Source organism: Mangifera indica, chromosome 2 (genome assembly GCF_011075055.1).
Source record: "Mangifera indica cultivar Alphonso chromosome 2, CATAS_Mindica_2.1, whole genome shotgun sequence".
Lineage (NCBI taxonomy): Eukaryota > Viridiplantae > Streptophyta > Magnoliopsida > Sapindales > Anacardiaceae > Mangifera > Mangifera indica.
In genome coordinates this window covers 12,334,688-12,353,102 of record NC_058138.1, presented here as the reverse complement: position 1 = coordinate 12,353,102, position 18,415 = coordinate 12,334,688, and the positions used below count along the sequence as shown (strand labels likewise).

Here is an 18,415-nt window from a genome sequence, read left to right as displayed (position 1 = left end):
CTAATAAATTAATTAACAAAAAAAACATATTAGGGTTTTACCACCCAAGATAAAAACTTGAAAATATGTAGTGTATCAATTGACAACAACAAGATAGAGATATGTAATTGAAATCATGGTTGGTCGAGATGAAATTTCACCGGTCGTGATGATTATCATTCTAAAGAGACAATGCGAAGAAAGGTATGAAGAAGGAGAGAGATCAAGATGGATTTATGTTTGCTTGCTTGTTTTGGGTCTCAAAATGGTGACGCTTGAAGATAAGAAATGGTAATGGAGGCTAGATGAAGGTGAGATATTTGTAGGTGTATATAAAGATAAGAAATGGCAATGGAAGAAGGTGAGGTTTTGTGTGTGAAGATAGAGAAAATGTTTGTAGCTTGGAAAAGAGAGTTTATATTATATATTTATAATGATGACTTTTTAAAGTCTTCTAAGTTGGCTCTCACGAGTCATGGCTCTACTCAAAACCGAGCCAAGTTGATGATTGGCTCGAGAGCCATTTTGAGTCAAACTTTATCTGATTCAACTTCGTGTTGCTTTTTCATCGAAGCTATCTATTATGGTTCAAATTCAGTTCGAGTTCACAAAAAATGAACTTAGACAGAGCTAAACCGAGCCAAGCTAGCTTCTAAGATCTAGTCGACTTGGCTTATATCTTGGCCTAAATTGTATGAGCTTTTAAAAATTTTGCCTGCTCATGTGGTTATACATTGGCAGTACTAAATTTCAAAATGTTTAATTAATTGAAGGTAGTTGTAGGAACCCCAAACACAACGAAAATCACAACAGAGGAAGACAATATTTGAGATTCTCATAATACTGTAGGATCAAGAATTTGAACCTAAATATATTCAACATATAGGGATTCAAATAATCCTTCGTTGGAGACTCCATCATCTTTTACTTTCTTGACAAGTGCTTTCACAATTCGCTGTAATACAAGAAGCTTTGTCATCTTTTATTTCTCAAAAAAAGTATATTCAAGAAATTTTATATTGGTATCAAATGAAGAATTGCAATTCCTTGAAAAACACCAATTAACTTCGATCTAAAGCTCTCAAAGGATCCTAATAGAAGAAAGGAATATGGCACTTTTTACCATGTTTGGTAGGAAGCTTCATGTCTATGACTAGAACAAGATTTGATATAATGTATGTAGTGAGTGTCATTAGCTAGTATATGAAATGTCTAAAGGAGGTGCATCTTTTGAGTAAAAAAGAAAATTCTTCAATACTTGCAAGATACTAATAATTATAAGTTGTTTTACAAGAAAGGAGTGTTAGACTTAAATTATGTTTCTACCTATGTGCAAAATCAAGAAAATACATGGTAGAAAAAAAATCAATTATTCGCAGAATTTAAACCCTACTAACCTCCAGTCATTGCTTGAAGAATTTGCTGCAGAAAAAACCATTGAACATCCTTGAATAATGTATCTTCCAAGTGATTCAGTTTCACAACAATAATGTATGTGTATTTCCCCCAAAGTAAACAACTGTTATACATACTACTATAAAAGAAATCGTTGAAAGAATGAGTGGAGTTATGAGCCACTCACTTTAATCTCTATAACTTTTCATTAATAGTTGTAATAGCAAATACAATGTGCAGGTATAAAGAGTTGTTGTCATAGGAGAGAAACCGCCATTTTCTCATTTAGTCCAGAGTCCAAGAGTCCATAAATTGAAATAATGAAATAAAATATATGAATTATTACATAAAGTCCTTTAAGAATAAGTATTATCTTTCATGTTTCACAATGTATTTCATTTATTTATAATTTAAATAATTAATTTTATGTTTATTCTATGTCTAAAATAATTATTATTCTCAACAAAAAATATGCATATAAAAATGAGAAAAAAAATCAACTGAAAAACTAAATAAAAGTTTCATTATACAAAGATGTCTATACATCAAATCACATAATTGAACTTACTCTCATCATAAATACAATATGAGACCAAATCCAATTCGTTTTACATGATCTTTAAAACTTTTTGGTGACACACATTTTTTCAAGGGATCGACAATCATCAATTCAGTGTTAACGTGTTCAATGACTACTTTATTCTCTTTAATATGTTCTCTTATGGTTAAATATTTAATGTTGATATATTTACTTTGCTACCATTTTTGTTAACATAATCAATAAAATTTTAATCAGAGTAACCAACTATCTCCAAATTATTAGTTTGTCTATACATAAGTATGTACTCTTTGATTCCTTGAAGGTACTGCACTATTGGGAGTTTTGGGTTGTTAGAATTCAGTGAGGCAGCGGAATGTAATCCAATCAAGCCCAAATACCTCATTGAGGATCATGTCTTAGGTAAGTAGATTTATGAATATGACAAACACAATACACAGGGTGTTTGAGAATATTATACCTACATTAGATGGCTCATTTGTTCTTATGTCGTTATATGAAGGCTCTCTAAATGACTATGAGGTAACATCTTGGTATCCATACAAAACACAGATGACAAGGAAGCTAAAGCCATACACAATAAGCTACTAGGGCTCTGTGAATGGATTGTTTATGTAAAGGGATAAACGTTCGTCGATTAGGGTTTGCACAAAAAGACTTCTAAAATCATGAAATGCACTCTTATTTATAAAGAACATGATGAACGGTCGTTCATCCTTGATCTCTAAAATCATGAAATGCACTTTTATTTATAAAGAACATGATGAACGGTCGTTCATCCTTGATCCTTATTCGTATGATATGGGATTTATCTAGATTCTCATACACGAATTCAAATAAAACTTTATCCGTATCCAACTTTCGATGAACGTACATTCATTGTCCATGAATGGGTGTTCATAGTCAAGAAAAAAGTTAAATGAGGTTGATTCAATCTTATTAGATAAACCCAATCCACTCGTGTTTTTTATCCCAATTCATTGTCTTCGTCTCTTCGTCGACAGAGACTAAAAATGAAGATGAAGATGTGTTCTTTGTCTTACTCGACTTTGACTGCCAATGAGGGATGCAACCAAAGGGAGGAAAATGTTGGAGATAATGGTCATTGCCAAAGAGAAGAAAAACCTAGGGATGTGGGCGCTAGGGGGGTTGCTGGAGAGTGACTTTTCAAAGGTTAGATTGAGTTGAAATTTTCAGTTTTCAAAACCTTGAGGGAGAATGAGCTAAAATTATATATATTTTTAATATGAAATATAAAATAACGGTTTTACTCTTAGCTCTAACTGGAAAACTAACAAAATTTGGATGACAAGTAGATATTTAGGTTTTTGAAACCTCATAAGTGAAAGTTTGTATTTGCACTAAACCTTAGGTGGGAGTAAGTCTTTTGGCCTATCAAATATTTAGATGATAGAAAAAACACATGTTTTGTTTTTATGATGGGGTCAAGAGTAGTTTTATGATCATCAAGGAAGCAATCAATTGTAACCTTGTGAACCATATAAAAGTCAGTTTGTAGCAAAAACAATATGTGCTTATCAAGCAATTCAATTACTAAAGATCCTTGAAGAGGTTTCCAAGCAAGAAAGGTTTACTCTCGTTTATTGTAACAAGAAGTCAACCATAAAGCTATCCAACAATCTTGTCCTTCACCAATGAAGAAAAGTTGCTAATGTAAAAAGTCATTTCTTGCAAGATCTTACCAGAATAAAGCAATCAATTTTTTTTATTGCAAAATCAAAATTCAATAATTTATATTAAAGATCCACACGTTTCATTGCGTATTAATTAACTAATCAAGTTAGAAAGGTATATCTAAATATTTAAATATTTGAATATCAATTATTTAATTAAAAATGGTATACATAAATTGATCCTTAAAACATTAAGAAATTTAAATTAATCATCCTCCATTCAAAAATTGTTAACTCCTTTTTTTTTTTAATAGATATATTAGTAGTGTATCAACCTTACAATTAAGTCTTATTTGCATTCTAAGAAATTTTTAAAAATTGACCAAAATTTTCAGATTTAATAATATTTCACTATACTTTGGGGGATAAGAACCCTAGATGATATCATTATTTTGTAGACAAATTCGCTTATTCTCATCAACCCGCATTTAAAAAATTTATCAATTTTGATTATATTAGAATTACTTAACAAAATTAAGTTTCATTTGCAGCTTATACTTATAGGATTGATTTCTTTCCATCTCATTCTAAGAAATCTAGAGTAATAAAACTTGTAATTGAATCTACGTATTATCAAAAATATCAATCAAATATTACAATATCATACGATTTGTGACCTATTACATATATCATTTATTAGGAAATAAATCCAAAAATCTCATGTCATTCATCTCCAAAAAAATCTAAAATAATCGGTTGATTTATCAAATAAATAAACAAAATACAAAACAATAAAATATTAAAACTTCCATCAATAACAAATCTATCAACATAATTTACTAGACTTGAGATTGAAATCTTAGAATATAATTAAAACAATATTAAATTAAAAATCTTGAAAATATAAATTTTCAATTGAGGATTGTTTTGATAGAAGATTGAAGAGTTTTTTTTTTTTTTTAATCTAGAAGACATGGATAAGAGAAAAATGCATAGTGTAGCACCATTCTTAGATTTTACGACTTTTTTTTTTATCAATTTGTTGTATAATTATATGTACATATGATTATCTTACATAATTTAATGTAAACATTAAAATAAAACCCTTTTAGATTTTGTTTTACAAAATAAACCAAGGATTTAATATCTAAATATCAACTTCTCAAAACTCTGTTATTTTAAGAAAAGATAAAAAAATAACTTGAAATGATTTAGTCAGGGATAAAATAGTAAAATTATATACATTACTTTTATATATATAATTATGCATAAATAATGATGTGTTACAATGTGTTTCATCTTTAATTTATAATTATTCAATCATATGATGATATGTTGTTGTTTATACACAAAAATTATGCACGCAATACTACTCAGAATGAAAATAAATGTAATTATGGTGAAAATAATTGATCCATGTAGAAAAATAATTAAGTAACATAGAATTATAATAGAAAGATTTAGAAAACAGTTAAGTAATTACCATAGTTGGTCAACATTATTTTTTATCTTTTTTATTTAACAAAATTAGCTCTCATGATTTTCTTTTTGTTGGGTTTATTTAGAAACAAATATATGCAATTATGATTATTGTTGTAACAATTTTTAAAACAATTAAAAGTATTAATAATTTATATAATCATTTTAGAAATATATTATAAACATATAAAGCACATATATGCATTTAATACTCATAATTAGTCTTGGCCACAAGCCAGTTTGACCCGTGAATCGGATCAAAACTAACCTATGTAAAACTAGAATTAGAACCATCAAATTAGATCTGACCTCCACTGAAATCGATACTAGAATCAAATTCTGATGGTTCAATTTAGATTTTTCTTTTTTTTTTGAATCATCGGACTGTCGGTTCACAAATTCATGAATCAAAAATTCAATAATTTAATTAAAAAAATTTATTAACTTTAAATGAAAATGATTAAATTTTTAAAAAAAATTTTAATTAAAAAAGTATAAATTTGCAAAGGACCATTTCTTCGCAACCTTTGCAAAATATATAGCCATTGGGCCTAATAATTTTTAAATTTTTTATTTATTATATAAAATTTTATATATAAATATTCACTCAATCTTTCAACTCTCTCATTTATTTATTCTCATTTCTCATTCTCTCAATTCTCAATTCTCAATACTCTTTCAATTAAATTCTCTCACATTCAATGAAATTTTCTCTTTATTTTTATCAATTCCAATTTTAGTTTCTATAATTTAATTATTATTATCTTTCTATTATACAATTTCATAATTAATTATAGAATTTATCTCTATAATTAATTTTATTTATTATTATTATTTTTCCCATTATCTTTCATAATTTATTTTATATAATTAATTTTATTTATTATTAAAAAATAACAAGTACTTAAAATTATTTACGTAATAGGAGATTTGGTCAATATTCATATACATCAAATATGAGTGACAGATTTTTCAATACAAAAAGTAGAAGTTAATATGTGGAGGTAGAACAACAACAACAATAAGTGGAGATAGAACAAGAATCACAAAAAAATTTTACCTCCGATATTTTCAAAATTCATTTCAAGAAAATATAAAAAAAAAATGGTAATTTTGAAGTTGTTTCTAATTATTATAAGCAAATTTATAAATTCCAACAAAGAAGTGGATATAAGATATTCAAAAGGCACTTGGAGTCGAAGTATATGAAAAAATTAGGTAAAATAAAGGTCAAACACAAATAACTGGGTATGAGTCTCCATGTAAATCTCTATTTATTTATAGTGCTAATAAAAGTAAAGAAGAATTTGTAAAAATGATAACAATAGATCACTTAGCATTTAGTTTTGATAAAAATTTATGTTTCAATAATTATTGTAAAACTATATTAAATCTTGAACATAAAATTATTCCTAGAAACTCATTAAAAAAATCATTATTAGGTTTATATAAAAAACAAAAAAAGAATAAATTCAATTATTTACAAATTTAGATGGATATGTATCTATATGTAGTGATATTAAGAGTGAGTATTGACAAATTCACTCTTATATAGGTATAATTTATAGACAGATAATAAATTTTAATTACAAAAAAAAAATTAGTATTTAAAATGTTTAATGACAGACATACGGTCAATAATATTTATAACATTTAGGGTGTTAGAAGAATATATATTAGTTTTTTAAAATTTTTTCAATTTAATTTGATGATGCAACTGCAAATACGACCTCAATTACTGATTTAACAAAAATTTATAAGCCCAATTTAGGTGATAGATTTTTTCATATTAGATGTGTATATTGTGTTAATTTATGTGTACAAGATGGTTTAAGATATTTTAATAATTTTATTTGTCCAATAAAAATAACAATTTCACTCTTATGGACACATCGCCAAATAATGAAAAAATGGGATCAATTTTGTAAAATACATAATAGAAAACCAAAAATATTTCCTAAAGATGTGCCGACTTATTAGAATTCAATATATGAATTACTCAACAACTTTTTTGATTATAGAAAATTATTGTGTATATTGGTTTCACAAAATGTGCTACAAGTTATAAGGATATTTATAAGACAATTTTAAATGTTTTAAGAAATTTTAAAATTGCAACTTATACTTTGAGTGAAGTTTATTATCTTACTTCTTATTTATTTTTAAATGAAGCCCTTAATATTATTGGGGTTTTATAAGAGGTCGAAAAAGATGTTATTTTAAAAGAAGTTATTTTTTTTAAATGAAAACAAAATAGTTAAATTACTATAAATAAATTTCAGAAATTTTTCCTGTTACTTTTTTTTTTATCCTAGGTTTAAATTAGATGGTGTTACAGATTATTTAATATTATATTATGAGTGCATGCAATTAGATGATGAGAATGAAGTCAATATTCCATTAACTATAGCTATCATTATAAATTTAATTAAAGAAATTTATGTTGAATATTTATTAATTTATGATAACCAAGGTAGTTCTTTTTCCTTTTTACCATATATTGCCTATCACCCACCCAATGTATTAGTTATGATGATTGTATTATGATACAAAAGGACAAAAGACCAAAAGAAACATTAGGTTTCACCTTAAAGTTTGAAATTTATCTAACCACTACTTTTTAGTTTGGTGATAACAATATAAGTAAAAAGACTTTGCAATTCTAAAATGGTAGAGTCAACATACATCAACATTTCCAAGGCATCAATTGTCACAGTGGAACAAACTTTTAGTCAAGGAGGTAATATATTAGATGAAAGACAATCAAGTTTGGCTCACAAATCTAATGAAGCTCAAGTATGCGTGGATGATTGGATAAGAGCTTAATTACACCAATAAGATACAAAAGTGGACTTCAATGAAAAACCCCTTGATTTAACTATGGATAGTTCAATGATAAGAACTAGTAATCAAGAAAGCAGAGGTTAATGATAAAGTAAAAGGGTACCACCAAGTATCGAGTATGCAAAAGTAAGAGAACTACGTATAATTCTTCTAAATCCAAAAAGGATATGTAGGAAGTTTAATTGAAAAATTAAATTCAAGCCTTTTTCTTAATTTTTTTATTTTTAATTATTATAATTATTAATTAAAAATTAAATCAAGGCCACGAATCGAAACCGACAGTTCAATGCCAGTTCCAAACCAGCTACGAACTGACTTATAACAATTTTGATTTAGAGTTTCTATTTTTTTGAATCGTGAACCGACAATTTTAAATTAGAATTATCAGTTCATGAACTATGGCCAAGTCTACTCATAATCCAATGGATGTTTATGTTTTTCACCCATTATGGTTTTGGTTTTAAAGTCAATCAAACACATAAGTGAAGAATTATTTTCTCTTTAGAATTGTTGAATGTTGACTGCTTATTATTAGAACTTGAGGCATTTGACCAGACATTTCAATGGGTCAAGCCAGCTCCGACTTAGCCCATCAAGCTCATAGGTTAGGTCCTAGACCCATACAATAATGGGTCTTCAGATCAGACTGACCCATGGATTTTTTAAGGCCAGGCCAGGTCGGGCCTTAATCGGGTCAACCCATTTAAACAATTTTTTTTAATTTTAATTAAAATTTTTAAACACAAATTATTTTTTAATTATTAAAATCGATAATAGTACCCCAAATATTTTATTTATAATCCTCCAATTGTAACGGAGGAATACCGTGGTTATATAATGAAAAATATTATAAGTTTATAACATAGTACAAATAAATTAATTTATATACTGTATAATTACAAACATAAATAAAATATATATACTATACTATTTATCTACTTGTTTTCAACATTTAAATCTCTGAATTCTTCAAAAATATCTTTTGCCACCTGATTCTGTATTTTGAAATCAGTTTTGACGCAATCTTTCATACATATTATCGCATCAACCATGTTTGGATGTAAATTGGATCCTCTATCATCCAACACGCATCCACCTGCACTAAAAGTATATTCCAATGCTACAGTTAACATCAAAGGTGTTAGTAGATTTTGGATCATGGTAGTAAACACAGAAAAAGCTTTTGTCTTGTCTTTCCATCATGTCAAAACATCTAGTTTTTCAACATTATATCTTTGAACAATTTTTTGATACAATTATAAATTTGACTATAATTTGTACTTTGATTAACAGACTGTTTACCGTTATGCAAAAGAGACTATATGTATGACTTTTTTTTGCCTGAACTATTGAAACTTACCTTTGATACAAAACTTTTTCCAATCCTTTTATATTTTTATTTATAAATATCATATATATCAAATAAAAAATCTTAAATATATTCAACAGGATTAACATTATTATTAATTGACAAATTTTCATTAATAACATCAAATAAATTTTATAGTCCATTAGTTTTTACCATAGGATTTAAAATAGTAGCTGCAAATTAAAATAAAGGAATTTTACTCCAGTATTTTTTAAATTTTTGTTCTAATTGCCTAGATATATTTTGAAAAGTATGATGAGAGTCATAAGATTTATGTTCTTTAAAAATATAACTTATTTCAACCATACTATATATTATTAAACAAGTTGTTAGATAAAACACACCAAACAGTGGTTTGTGGTTGTCTTCAATAGCTTTAATATGGTCATTAGAGCTATAACTATTTTAATCTTTTAAAAATATCACTTATTTTAACTATACTATATATTATTAAACAAGTTGTTAGATAATACACACCGAGCAATGGTTCGTGGTTGTCTTCAATAGCTCTAACATGGTCATTAGAGCTATAACTATTTTTTAATCTTGATATGTCAAAAAAAAAAGGATTCACTGAATCTTTTAATTAGGTATTGAAGTATTATGTTATAAGAACTTTATACCATTTGCATGTTTTTAACATGAGGTATATTGAATTTCACTTAGTTTTAGTATCTATTTTTAATTTTTTTTTCTCAACCCTATTGATTTATATAATTGATGTTATGTTTGTACTCGTGATAAAGATGATAAAATGTATGCAATGACATGTCTAATTACTTATATATGTTTTTTAGTCAAGCTTAAGCTTTCTTGAACTACTAAATTAATAACATGACATGCTTACTTAATATGAAATAATTTTCTATTAAATAGAGGAAATAAATAATTATACATATATTCAATAACTTTATCATTATTTTTATCATTATTTTTGGTATTATAAAAAATAATTAAAAAAATAGAATTATTAATTTTGTATTCCTAAAAAATATTTGTTAATGCACGATAAATTATAAAAATATAATGTGGATATTCTAAATTTCTAAATGTAATAATTTTTTTGCATAATTGTTAATTAAAATTAATATAATGTGCAGTTGCATAAAGATACTCTATATTCTGATTTGTAACAGTCCATAAATTAGAAGTTATTGAAATAACACTATTAAAATTACTTAATTATTCAGTAATTTTTAATTTTATTAATTCATAATTTTTCAGGATGTTTAACCTAAGAGTTAACCTATAAATTCTTCTAAATGTGGGTTTAATATACATCATCCATTCTAAAATTTCATCATCTGTATAACTAAAAGATTGATAAGAAGCAACTACATACCTGATCATGTAGTCCCGCATCTTCATGTGATGTACGTGAAAATTGATATTTCTCCCATGTGTCTAGAACTGATCGAACCTTCTGCTGAATTGGCGTCAGGACCAACAAACCACAATCGGGTGAATGCAATTTGTTTTTGTCCTCTGAGCCTATATGAAATTTTTTTATAGTAATCAGTAACGTGTCAGAGAAGATATCATGTGCCACTCGTACTTGCTCATGTCAAACAAGAGCCACAATGTTTATATATTGCTCGGCGAATTAATTTTCTTTCTATCATTTCCTCTATTCGATTGAAGTTCTCTCATATCATTGACATTTGTTTTTTTTTCTCTTTGTCGAATAATGCGAACATGTACCTGTACCTGTACTACTTTCACCTGTTAGTGTTCTTCCTATTCTACCTTGCATATCATCAATAATATCATCAACGTTAACATGATAATATTCAAATTGATTGAATTCATTTGACATTGGATTCATTTGTAATATTTTGTAATGATAAAATTAAAATGAAAATGAAATTATAAACATAAATAATTATTATTTATGAATTTAGATAGTTTCCCAAAAAGAGTTGATTAGAGAAAATGATATTAAAAATATAATAAAAGAATTGAGATTGAGATATTGAGAGATTTGTAAATAAAATTGAAAATGAAGATAAATTGAATTGGTTTATATAGAGAAAAATTAATTAATTAAAAAATTAAACAACGGCTACTAGCCAGAGGCAATAGCCATTGAGGGCTTTTGCCATAAACAAAAGCAAATATATATATAGTTTTTAATTTTTGTTTTTTAAACAGTGTTGGGTTGAGTAGGACCAGCCCATGAGTTTAATATTAAAATTCATAGTCTGGTCAAAAAGGCTCATCGGTCAAACTTGACAAGCTATAGTGTTGGATTAGGCCTTTTCAAATTGGGTTTAAATTTCGTGTTTTGAGTCAAGCCTCTATTTGGCCGGATCCAATTGATGTGTCTACGTTTGACTAATTGAGAAAATACTTACCCCATTTAAATATTCTTCCCAAAATCTATCCCACTTTTTTCAATATGCATTAACCCATATATTATATAGACAACATATTAATATTTTTTATATTTCAAAACCACAAAATTGTGTCATGACATACTTATTTATAAACTTTTTTTAAAATCTTACTTAGCAAATCCATCTTTTCTGGATGGATACAACTATATTAAATAAGTTAAAGTTTAAATTAATCTCTTCTTCTTTTATATTATTTAAAATTTCTCTTTTTATCATTCAAATTATTTTGATGTTTGATAATTAAATCCTTTTTTTTTTATTTGAAAATTTCTATGGATAAAAAATACCTAAATCAACGATATTATCTTATGCAAGATATAACAATGAGCTTAGTTGGTGACGTGACTTTTGTGTAAGAGATTATGAGAACAATAATTTTTTTTAACATGGCTCAATAGTGGTTATATTACCATGAGAGTTTGCCAAATTCTACTCTTCCGCATTGTGTTTGGATTGAGGTTTTTATCATAATAGTGGTTGATCTGCATATGAAAAATGGGTATGATAGCTAGTTGTCTTTCAAATTTTGCTACATAATAATAAGTAAATCAGCTACCTCTTGAGGGTAACTTGAATAGTAAAAAAGGAGGTTTCATATTTTAAAAAACATAAATTTAAATATCCTTTAATAGATTTTTCGTTATAATAAAATAATAATAATAAATAAATCAGTTATTTATAATTGGTAAATAATGTATCTCATTAAAGATTGTATTTAATTTGAGAGGGCAAAAGATGATATAAATTTGAAGAGTGTGTTTATTTATTCTTTATCAATATGAAAATAAAACACCCTTTTGTTGAATCTTCTTTTGAATAAGTTCACGTTCATGGGAAATGTTTTATTTCAACATAGAAATTGGTCAATCCCTTTTATCATTTTTCTTCTGTTTAATAAAAGTATTTGTGGTTACAAAACATTTTGGACAAGTCATAGTATTACATTTGACTTGGACTCTACAGGATTGGACTTTTTCAATTCTTACTATTCATACACTCATTTCTGTGAAAATTCCTCCATTTTTGTGTTAAAAAATAACAATCGCTCACCTAAAATTAAATTTGATTAAAATAATTAACATTATCTCATCAATTAGTTGAAAAAACATTAAAAAATAACTTATCATAGATTAAAGTCAAATATTTTCAATATCACGATCTCATTATTATCGGTCCTCACCACCTTCTCTTCTATCATGATAAGAGTTGTCATTGATAACAATAAGAAATTGTAGATTTGAGGAAGAAGATGAAAAGGGTGATGGGAAATGGAATAGTGAAATGGAGAAAGACGGTGAAATTGATAATAACCTAAAATGGGATAAAGAAATAAGTTATCAGATCTCTAAAGGTTTTCATTTTTTTTTTCAGATTTGTGTTAATTTGAGGTTATATGATTATTTTAAAATAAATAGCCGAGGTAAACAGTAATTTCAATTTTTGATACCATACCAAAATTTTCTTTTTCATTATAATTTTTTTATTTTCAATGAATAAAATATTATTTAAATCATCTATGAATGAAAAGGGGGTTTTGAGGTCAACCCTTGGATTTTAACATATAATTTACTAAAAACAATTATAATGTTTATTTAAATATATCATAACACCGTAAATAAGAAAAAAACAAAAAAAGCAACAGGCGAACTCCCGAAAAAGAAAAGGGAAATTTAGAATACAACAGAAATATTGCCCGTCATGTGAGCCGTCAAGTGGACTTCCAGATTGAGGCGATCTGACGACTCACATGACAGGCAACATGACCCTGTATTGTAGCCAAATCAACTGAAATTGATAATGTACCTCAGTTTGACCAAAATTAATCAAACTTTACATTGCTCTCCTCCACCACTGAGCTTCCCTGTTCCAGTGACCGAGTCTTCTGCGGCACCAAATTCAACGTTTAAGTTGTTGCATGAAACCTTCATGCGTGTTTCCTTTGTTGGCCAAATCTCAGATACGAAACTTGTTCTAATATATACTTCTACTGTCAAATTCAACAATCTTTCGCTAAAATCTCTGCTCAAAAGTTTGAACAAGTGTTTGTTCACCTGGTTACGCGACGAATCTTTGGGACGTAAGTGCGTTTTTAAACTTTGATTACTAGTTTTCTCTAACTTCACCAGCTTTTCCCAACTTTCTGACAGAATTTTTTTATGATGATATTTGACGATAACATGGAAACGATCGATGATCAAGGTCAGCTTCTCGTTGGGGTTGTATACAGAGAGATCGAAATCATAATCGGCGTTTACTCGAGAGTTTGAGAGAGTGAAATTTGATATGGTGAGTGAGTTGAGAGTGAAAACTGGATTAATGGGATGCAGAATCGACCATCCAATGGAGATAACAAGGATAATCAAAACGAAGAACAAAACCAGTAGAATCATCAATCGCCGAACGCAGAGAGAACTCCGGCTGTGATCAGGCGGCGAAGCTCCGTTAAAGGAGGAATGCGTAGGTGAAGACATAAGAGAATGCTTCGGTTGGTTATTTTCTAGGATGTCAGAGATACAACACAAGATTTCTTTTAAGAGATTTTAAATAGAGATTGGAAGCCGCCTAGTTTCCATTCTGTAGAGAGATGCACGTGGGAATGTCTGTCATATCATATAGAATAAATGGAAGGCATTGACTAAGTCTAAAAGCAATTTCTGAGAAGCAATAAAGAAGATGTATAGAGCATACTCCCATAGGCTTTTGCCTTCTGGGCTTTGTTTGTAAGTACAAGGTGCCACGTTTCCGTGGTAAGTGCGGCTCATGCTCATGCAGATTCAAAAAAGGCAAAAAGATGACAAAATTTTCAACTTGTAATATGAAACATCTTCTTTTGATTGTACGTAAAAATTGACATTTTTTCCATGTGTCTGGAACTGATCGGACCTCTTACTAAACTGGACTCTAGACCAATGAACTGTAATCAAGTGAATGCAGTTTGTTCTTGTCTCTAAGCCCATGTGAAAATTTTTTACAGTAATCAGTAACGTGTCAGTGAAGATGTCTCATGTTACTCGTATTTACATATGTCAAATAAGAGTCATAATGTTTACATACTACTCGGTGAATTAATTTTTTTTTTTATCGTTTTCTCTATTCGATTGAAGTGCTCCCACACCATTGACTTTTGTTTTCTTTATCTCTTTGTCAAATAATATGAACCTGTATTTGCACCACTTTCATCTGTTAGTGCTCTATCTATTCCACCTTGTGCATCATTAATAATATCATCAACGCTAGCATAATAATATTCAAATGGATTGAATTTATTTGATATTTGATCCATTTGTAATATTTTGTTATGATAAAACTGAAATAAAAATGAAGTTATAAACACAAATAATTATTATTTTTGAATTCAAATAGTTTCTAAAAGAGAGTTAATGAGAGAAAATGAGATTAAAAGTATAATGAAATAATCGAGATTGAGACATTGAGAGATTTGTAAATAAAATTGAAAATAAAGAAGAGTTGGATTAGTTTATATAAAGAAAAACAAATTAATTAATTAATTAAAAAAATTAAACATCAACTACTAGTCATAGGCAATAGCCGTTGAAGGCTTTTGCCTTTGTGGCAGAAGTTGTTCTAGCTTTTGCCACAAGCAAAAGCAAATATATATATTTTAATTTTTTTTTAAATAATGTTGAGTCTGGTCGGGTCAGCCATGGACTTAATATTAAAACCCATACCTGACCTAAAAAGCCCATAGGCCAAGCCCAACATGTTGTAGTGTCAGGTCGGGCCTTTTTGGGCTGAACTTAAATTTCATATTTTGGCTCGAGCCTCCACTTGGTCTGACTCAATTAACATGTCTACATTTGACTAATTGAGAAAATAATTACCCCATTTTAAATGTTCTCCCAAAAATCTATCCCACTTTTTCAATATACATTAACCCCTATATTATATAGACAACATATTAATATTATTTATATTTCAATACCACAAAAATTGTGTCATTGATGTATTTATTTAAATTTTTTTTTAAATCTTACTTAGCGAATCTGTCTTTTTTGGATTGATATAACTACATTAGATAAGTTAAAGTTTAATTTAATCTTTTATTCTTTTATATTATTTAAAATCTTTCTTTTTGTCACTCAAATTATCTTGATGTTTGATAATTAAATCTCTTTTTCCTTATTTGAAAATTTCTACCAATAAAAAATACCTAAACCAATGATATTATCTTATGCAAGATATAATAATTAGCTAAGTTGTTAATGTGACTTTTGTGTAAGAGACTATGAGGACAATAATTTTTTTTAACGTGATTCAATTTAATGTTTAAAAGCTTGCATTTATAGTTATATTATATATGTTTTATACCTTTGTACAACCTTTTATTTAAATAATAAGATCAGTAAAATTAGACTTTCATAAGTTACATTACCATGAGAGTTTGCCGAATTCTACTCTTTCGCATTGTGTCTGGAGTGAAGTTTCTATCATAATAGTGCTTGATCCGCATGTAAAAAATGGGTATAATGGCTATTTGTCTTTCAAATTTCACTACATAATAATAAGTAAATTAGCTACCTCTTGAAGGTAATTTAAATAGTAAAAGAAAATATATCATATATAAGAGAACATGAATTCAAATATATCTGATAAGTTTTTTGTTATAATAAAATAATAATAATAAATAAATCAATTATTTATAGTTGGTAAATAAACGTATTCAATTAAAGGTTGCATTTAATTTGAAATGGCAGAAAATGATATAAATTTAAAGAGTGTATTTATTTATTCTTTATCAATACGAGAGTAAAACACCTTTTGTTGAATCTTCTTTTGAGTAAGTTCATGAGAATGTTTTATTTCAACATAGAAATTGGTCAATCCTTTTTGCTATTTTTCTTCTGTTTAATAAAAGTATTTGTGGTTACAAAACACTTTGGACAAGTCATAGAATTACATTTTACTTGCACTCTTCAGGATTGAACTTTTTTAATTCTTCTATTCATACACTCATTTCTGTGAAAATTCCTCCATTTTTGTGTTAAAAAAAACAATCGCTCACCTAAAATTAAATTTGATTAAAAAAATTAACATTATATCATCAATTAGTTGAAAAAACATTAAAAAATAACTTATCATAGATTAAAGTCAAATATTTTCAATATTACGGTCTCATTGTTGTCGGTCTTCACCACCCTTTCTTCCATCATGATAAGAGTTGTTGTTGATAACAACCAAAAATTGTCGAATTAAGGAAGAAGATGAAAAAGGTTACAAGAAATGGAATAGCGAAATGGAGAAAGACGGTGAAATTGATAATAACCTAAAATGGGAACAAAGAAAGAAGTGGATTTTTATATTGTTAGATCTTTGTGTTAATTTGAGGTTATATGATTATTTTAAAATAAATAGCTGAGGTAAACAGTAATTTCAATTTTTGATACCGTACCAAAATTTTCTTTTTCTTTATAATTTTTTTATTTTGAATTAAAAAATATTATTTAAATCATCTATAAATGAAAAAGTGGTTTTGAGGTGAACCCTTGGATTTTAACATATAATTTACTGGAAAAAAAAAAAATTATAGTGTCTATTTAAATATATCATAACACCCTAAATAAGCCAAAAAAAGGCAACAGGCGAACTCCCGGAAAAAAGAAAGGGGAAATTTAGAATACAACAGAAATATTGCCTGTCATTTGAGCCGTGAAATGGACTTGCAGATTCAGGTGATCTGACGACTCACATGACAGGCAACATGACCCTGTACTGTAGCCAAACAACTGAAATTGATTATGTACGTCAATATGACCAAAATTAGTCAGTCTTTGAAAAATCAACTTTACATTGCCCTCCTCCGCCACTGAGCTTCCCTGTTCCATTGACCGAGACTTCTGCGGCACCAAATTGAACATTTAAGTTGTTGCATGAAACCTTCATGCATGTTTCCTTTGTTGGCCAAATCTCAGATACGAAACTTGTTCTAATATATACTTCTACTGTCAAATTCAACGATCTTTTGCTAAAATCTGTGCTCAAAAGTTTGAACGAGTGTTTGTTCACCCGGTTAACCGACGAGTCTTTGGGACGTAAGTGCATTTTTAAACTTTGATTACTAGTTTTCTCTAACTTCACCCGCTTTTCCCAACTTTCTGACAGAATTTTTTTATAATGATATTTGACGATAACCTGGAAACCATCGATGATCAAGGTCAGCTTCTCGTTGGGGTTGTGTACAGAGAGATCGAAATCATAATCGGCGTTTACTCGAGAGTTTACGAGAGTGAAATTTGATATGGTGAGTGAGTTGAGAGTGAAAACTGGATTAATGGGATGCAGAATCGACCATGCAATGGAGATAACAAGGATAATCAATACGAAGAACAAAACCAGTAGAATCATCAATCGCCGAACGCAGAGAGAACTCCGGCTGTGATCAGGCGGCGAGGCTCCGTTAAAGGAGGAATGCGTAGCTGAAGACATAAGAGAATGCTTCTGTTGGTTATTTTCTAGGATGTCAGAGATACAACACAAGATTTCTGTTAAGAGATTATAAATAGAGATTGGAAGCCGCGTAGAGAGATGCAAGTAGGAATGTCTGTCATATCATATAGAATAAATGGTAGGCATTGACTAAGTCTAAAAGCAATTTCTGAGAAGCAATAAAGAAGATGTATAGAGCAGACTCCCATAGGCTTTTGCTTTTTAGGCTTTGTTTGTAAGTACAAGGTGCCACGTTCCCGTGGCAAGTGCGGCTCATGCTCATGCAGATTCAAAAAAGGTCAAAAGATCTTTAGTT

At 28.2% G+C, this 18,415-nt stretch overlaps 2 protein-coding genes across 2 annotated transcripts; both read right to left on the bottom strand.

The window, feature by feature from the left end:
• Positions 1-13,478: 13,478 nt before the first annotated feature.
• On the bottom strand, positions 13,479-14,126 carry LOC123208548. Its single transcript, XM_044626079.1, has one exon. It carries the CDS (start codon positions 14,124-14,126, stop codon positions 13,479-13,481), a length of 648 nt encoding a protein of 215 aa, XP_044482014.1.
• A 3,307-nt stretch (positions 14,127-17,433) lies between these two features.
• On the bottom strand, positions 17,434-18,099 carry LOC123208547. The gene has a single exon (XM_044626078.1). The coding sequence runs from the start codon at positions 18,097-18,099 to the stop codon at positions 17,434-17,436; it is 666 nt and encodes a 221-aa protein (XP_044482013.1).
• Between the last annotated feature and the right edge of the window lie 316 nt (positions 18,100-18,415).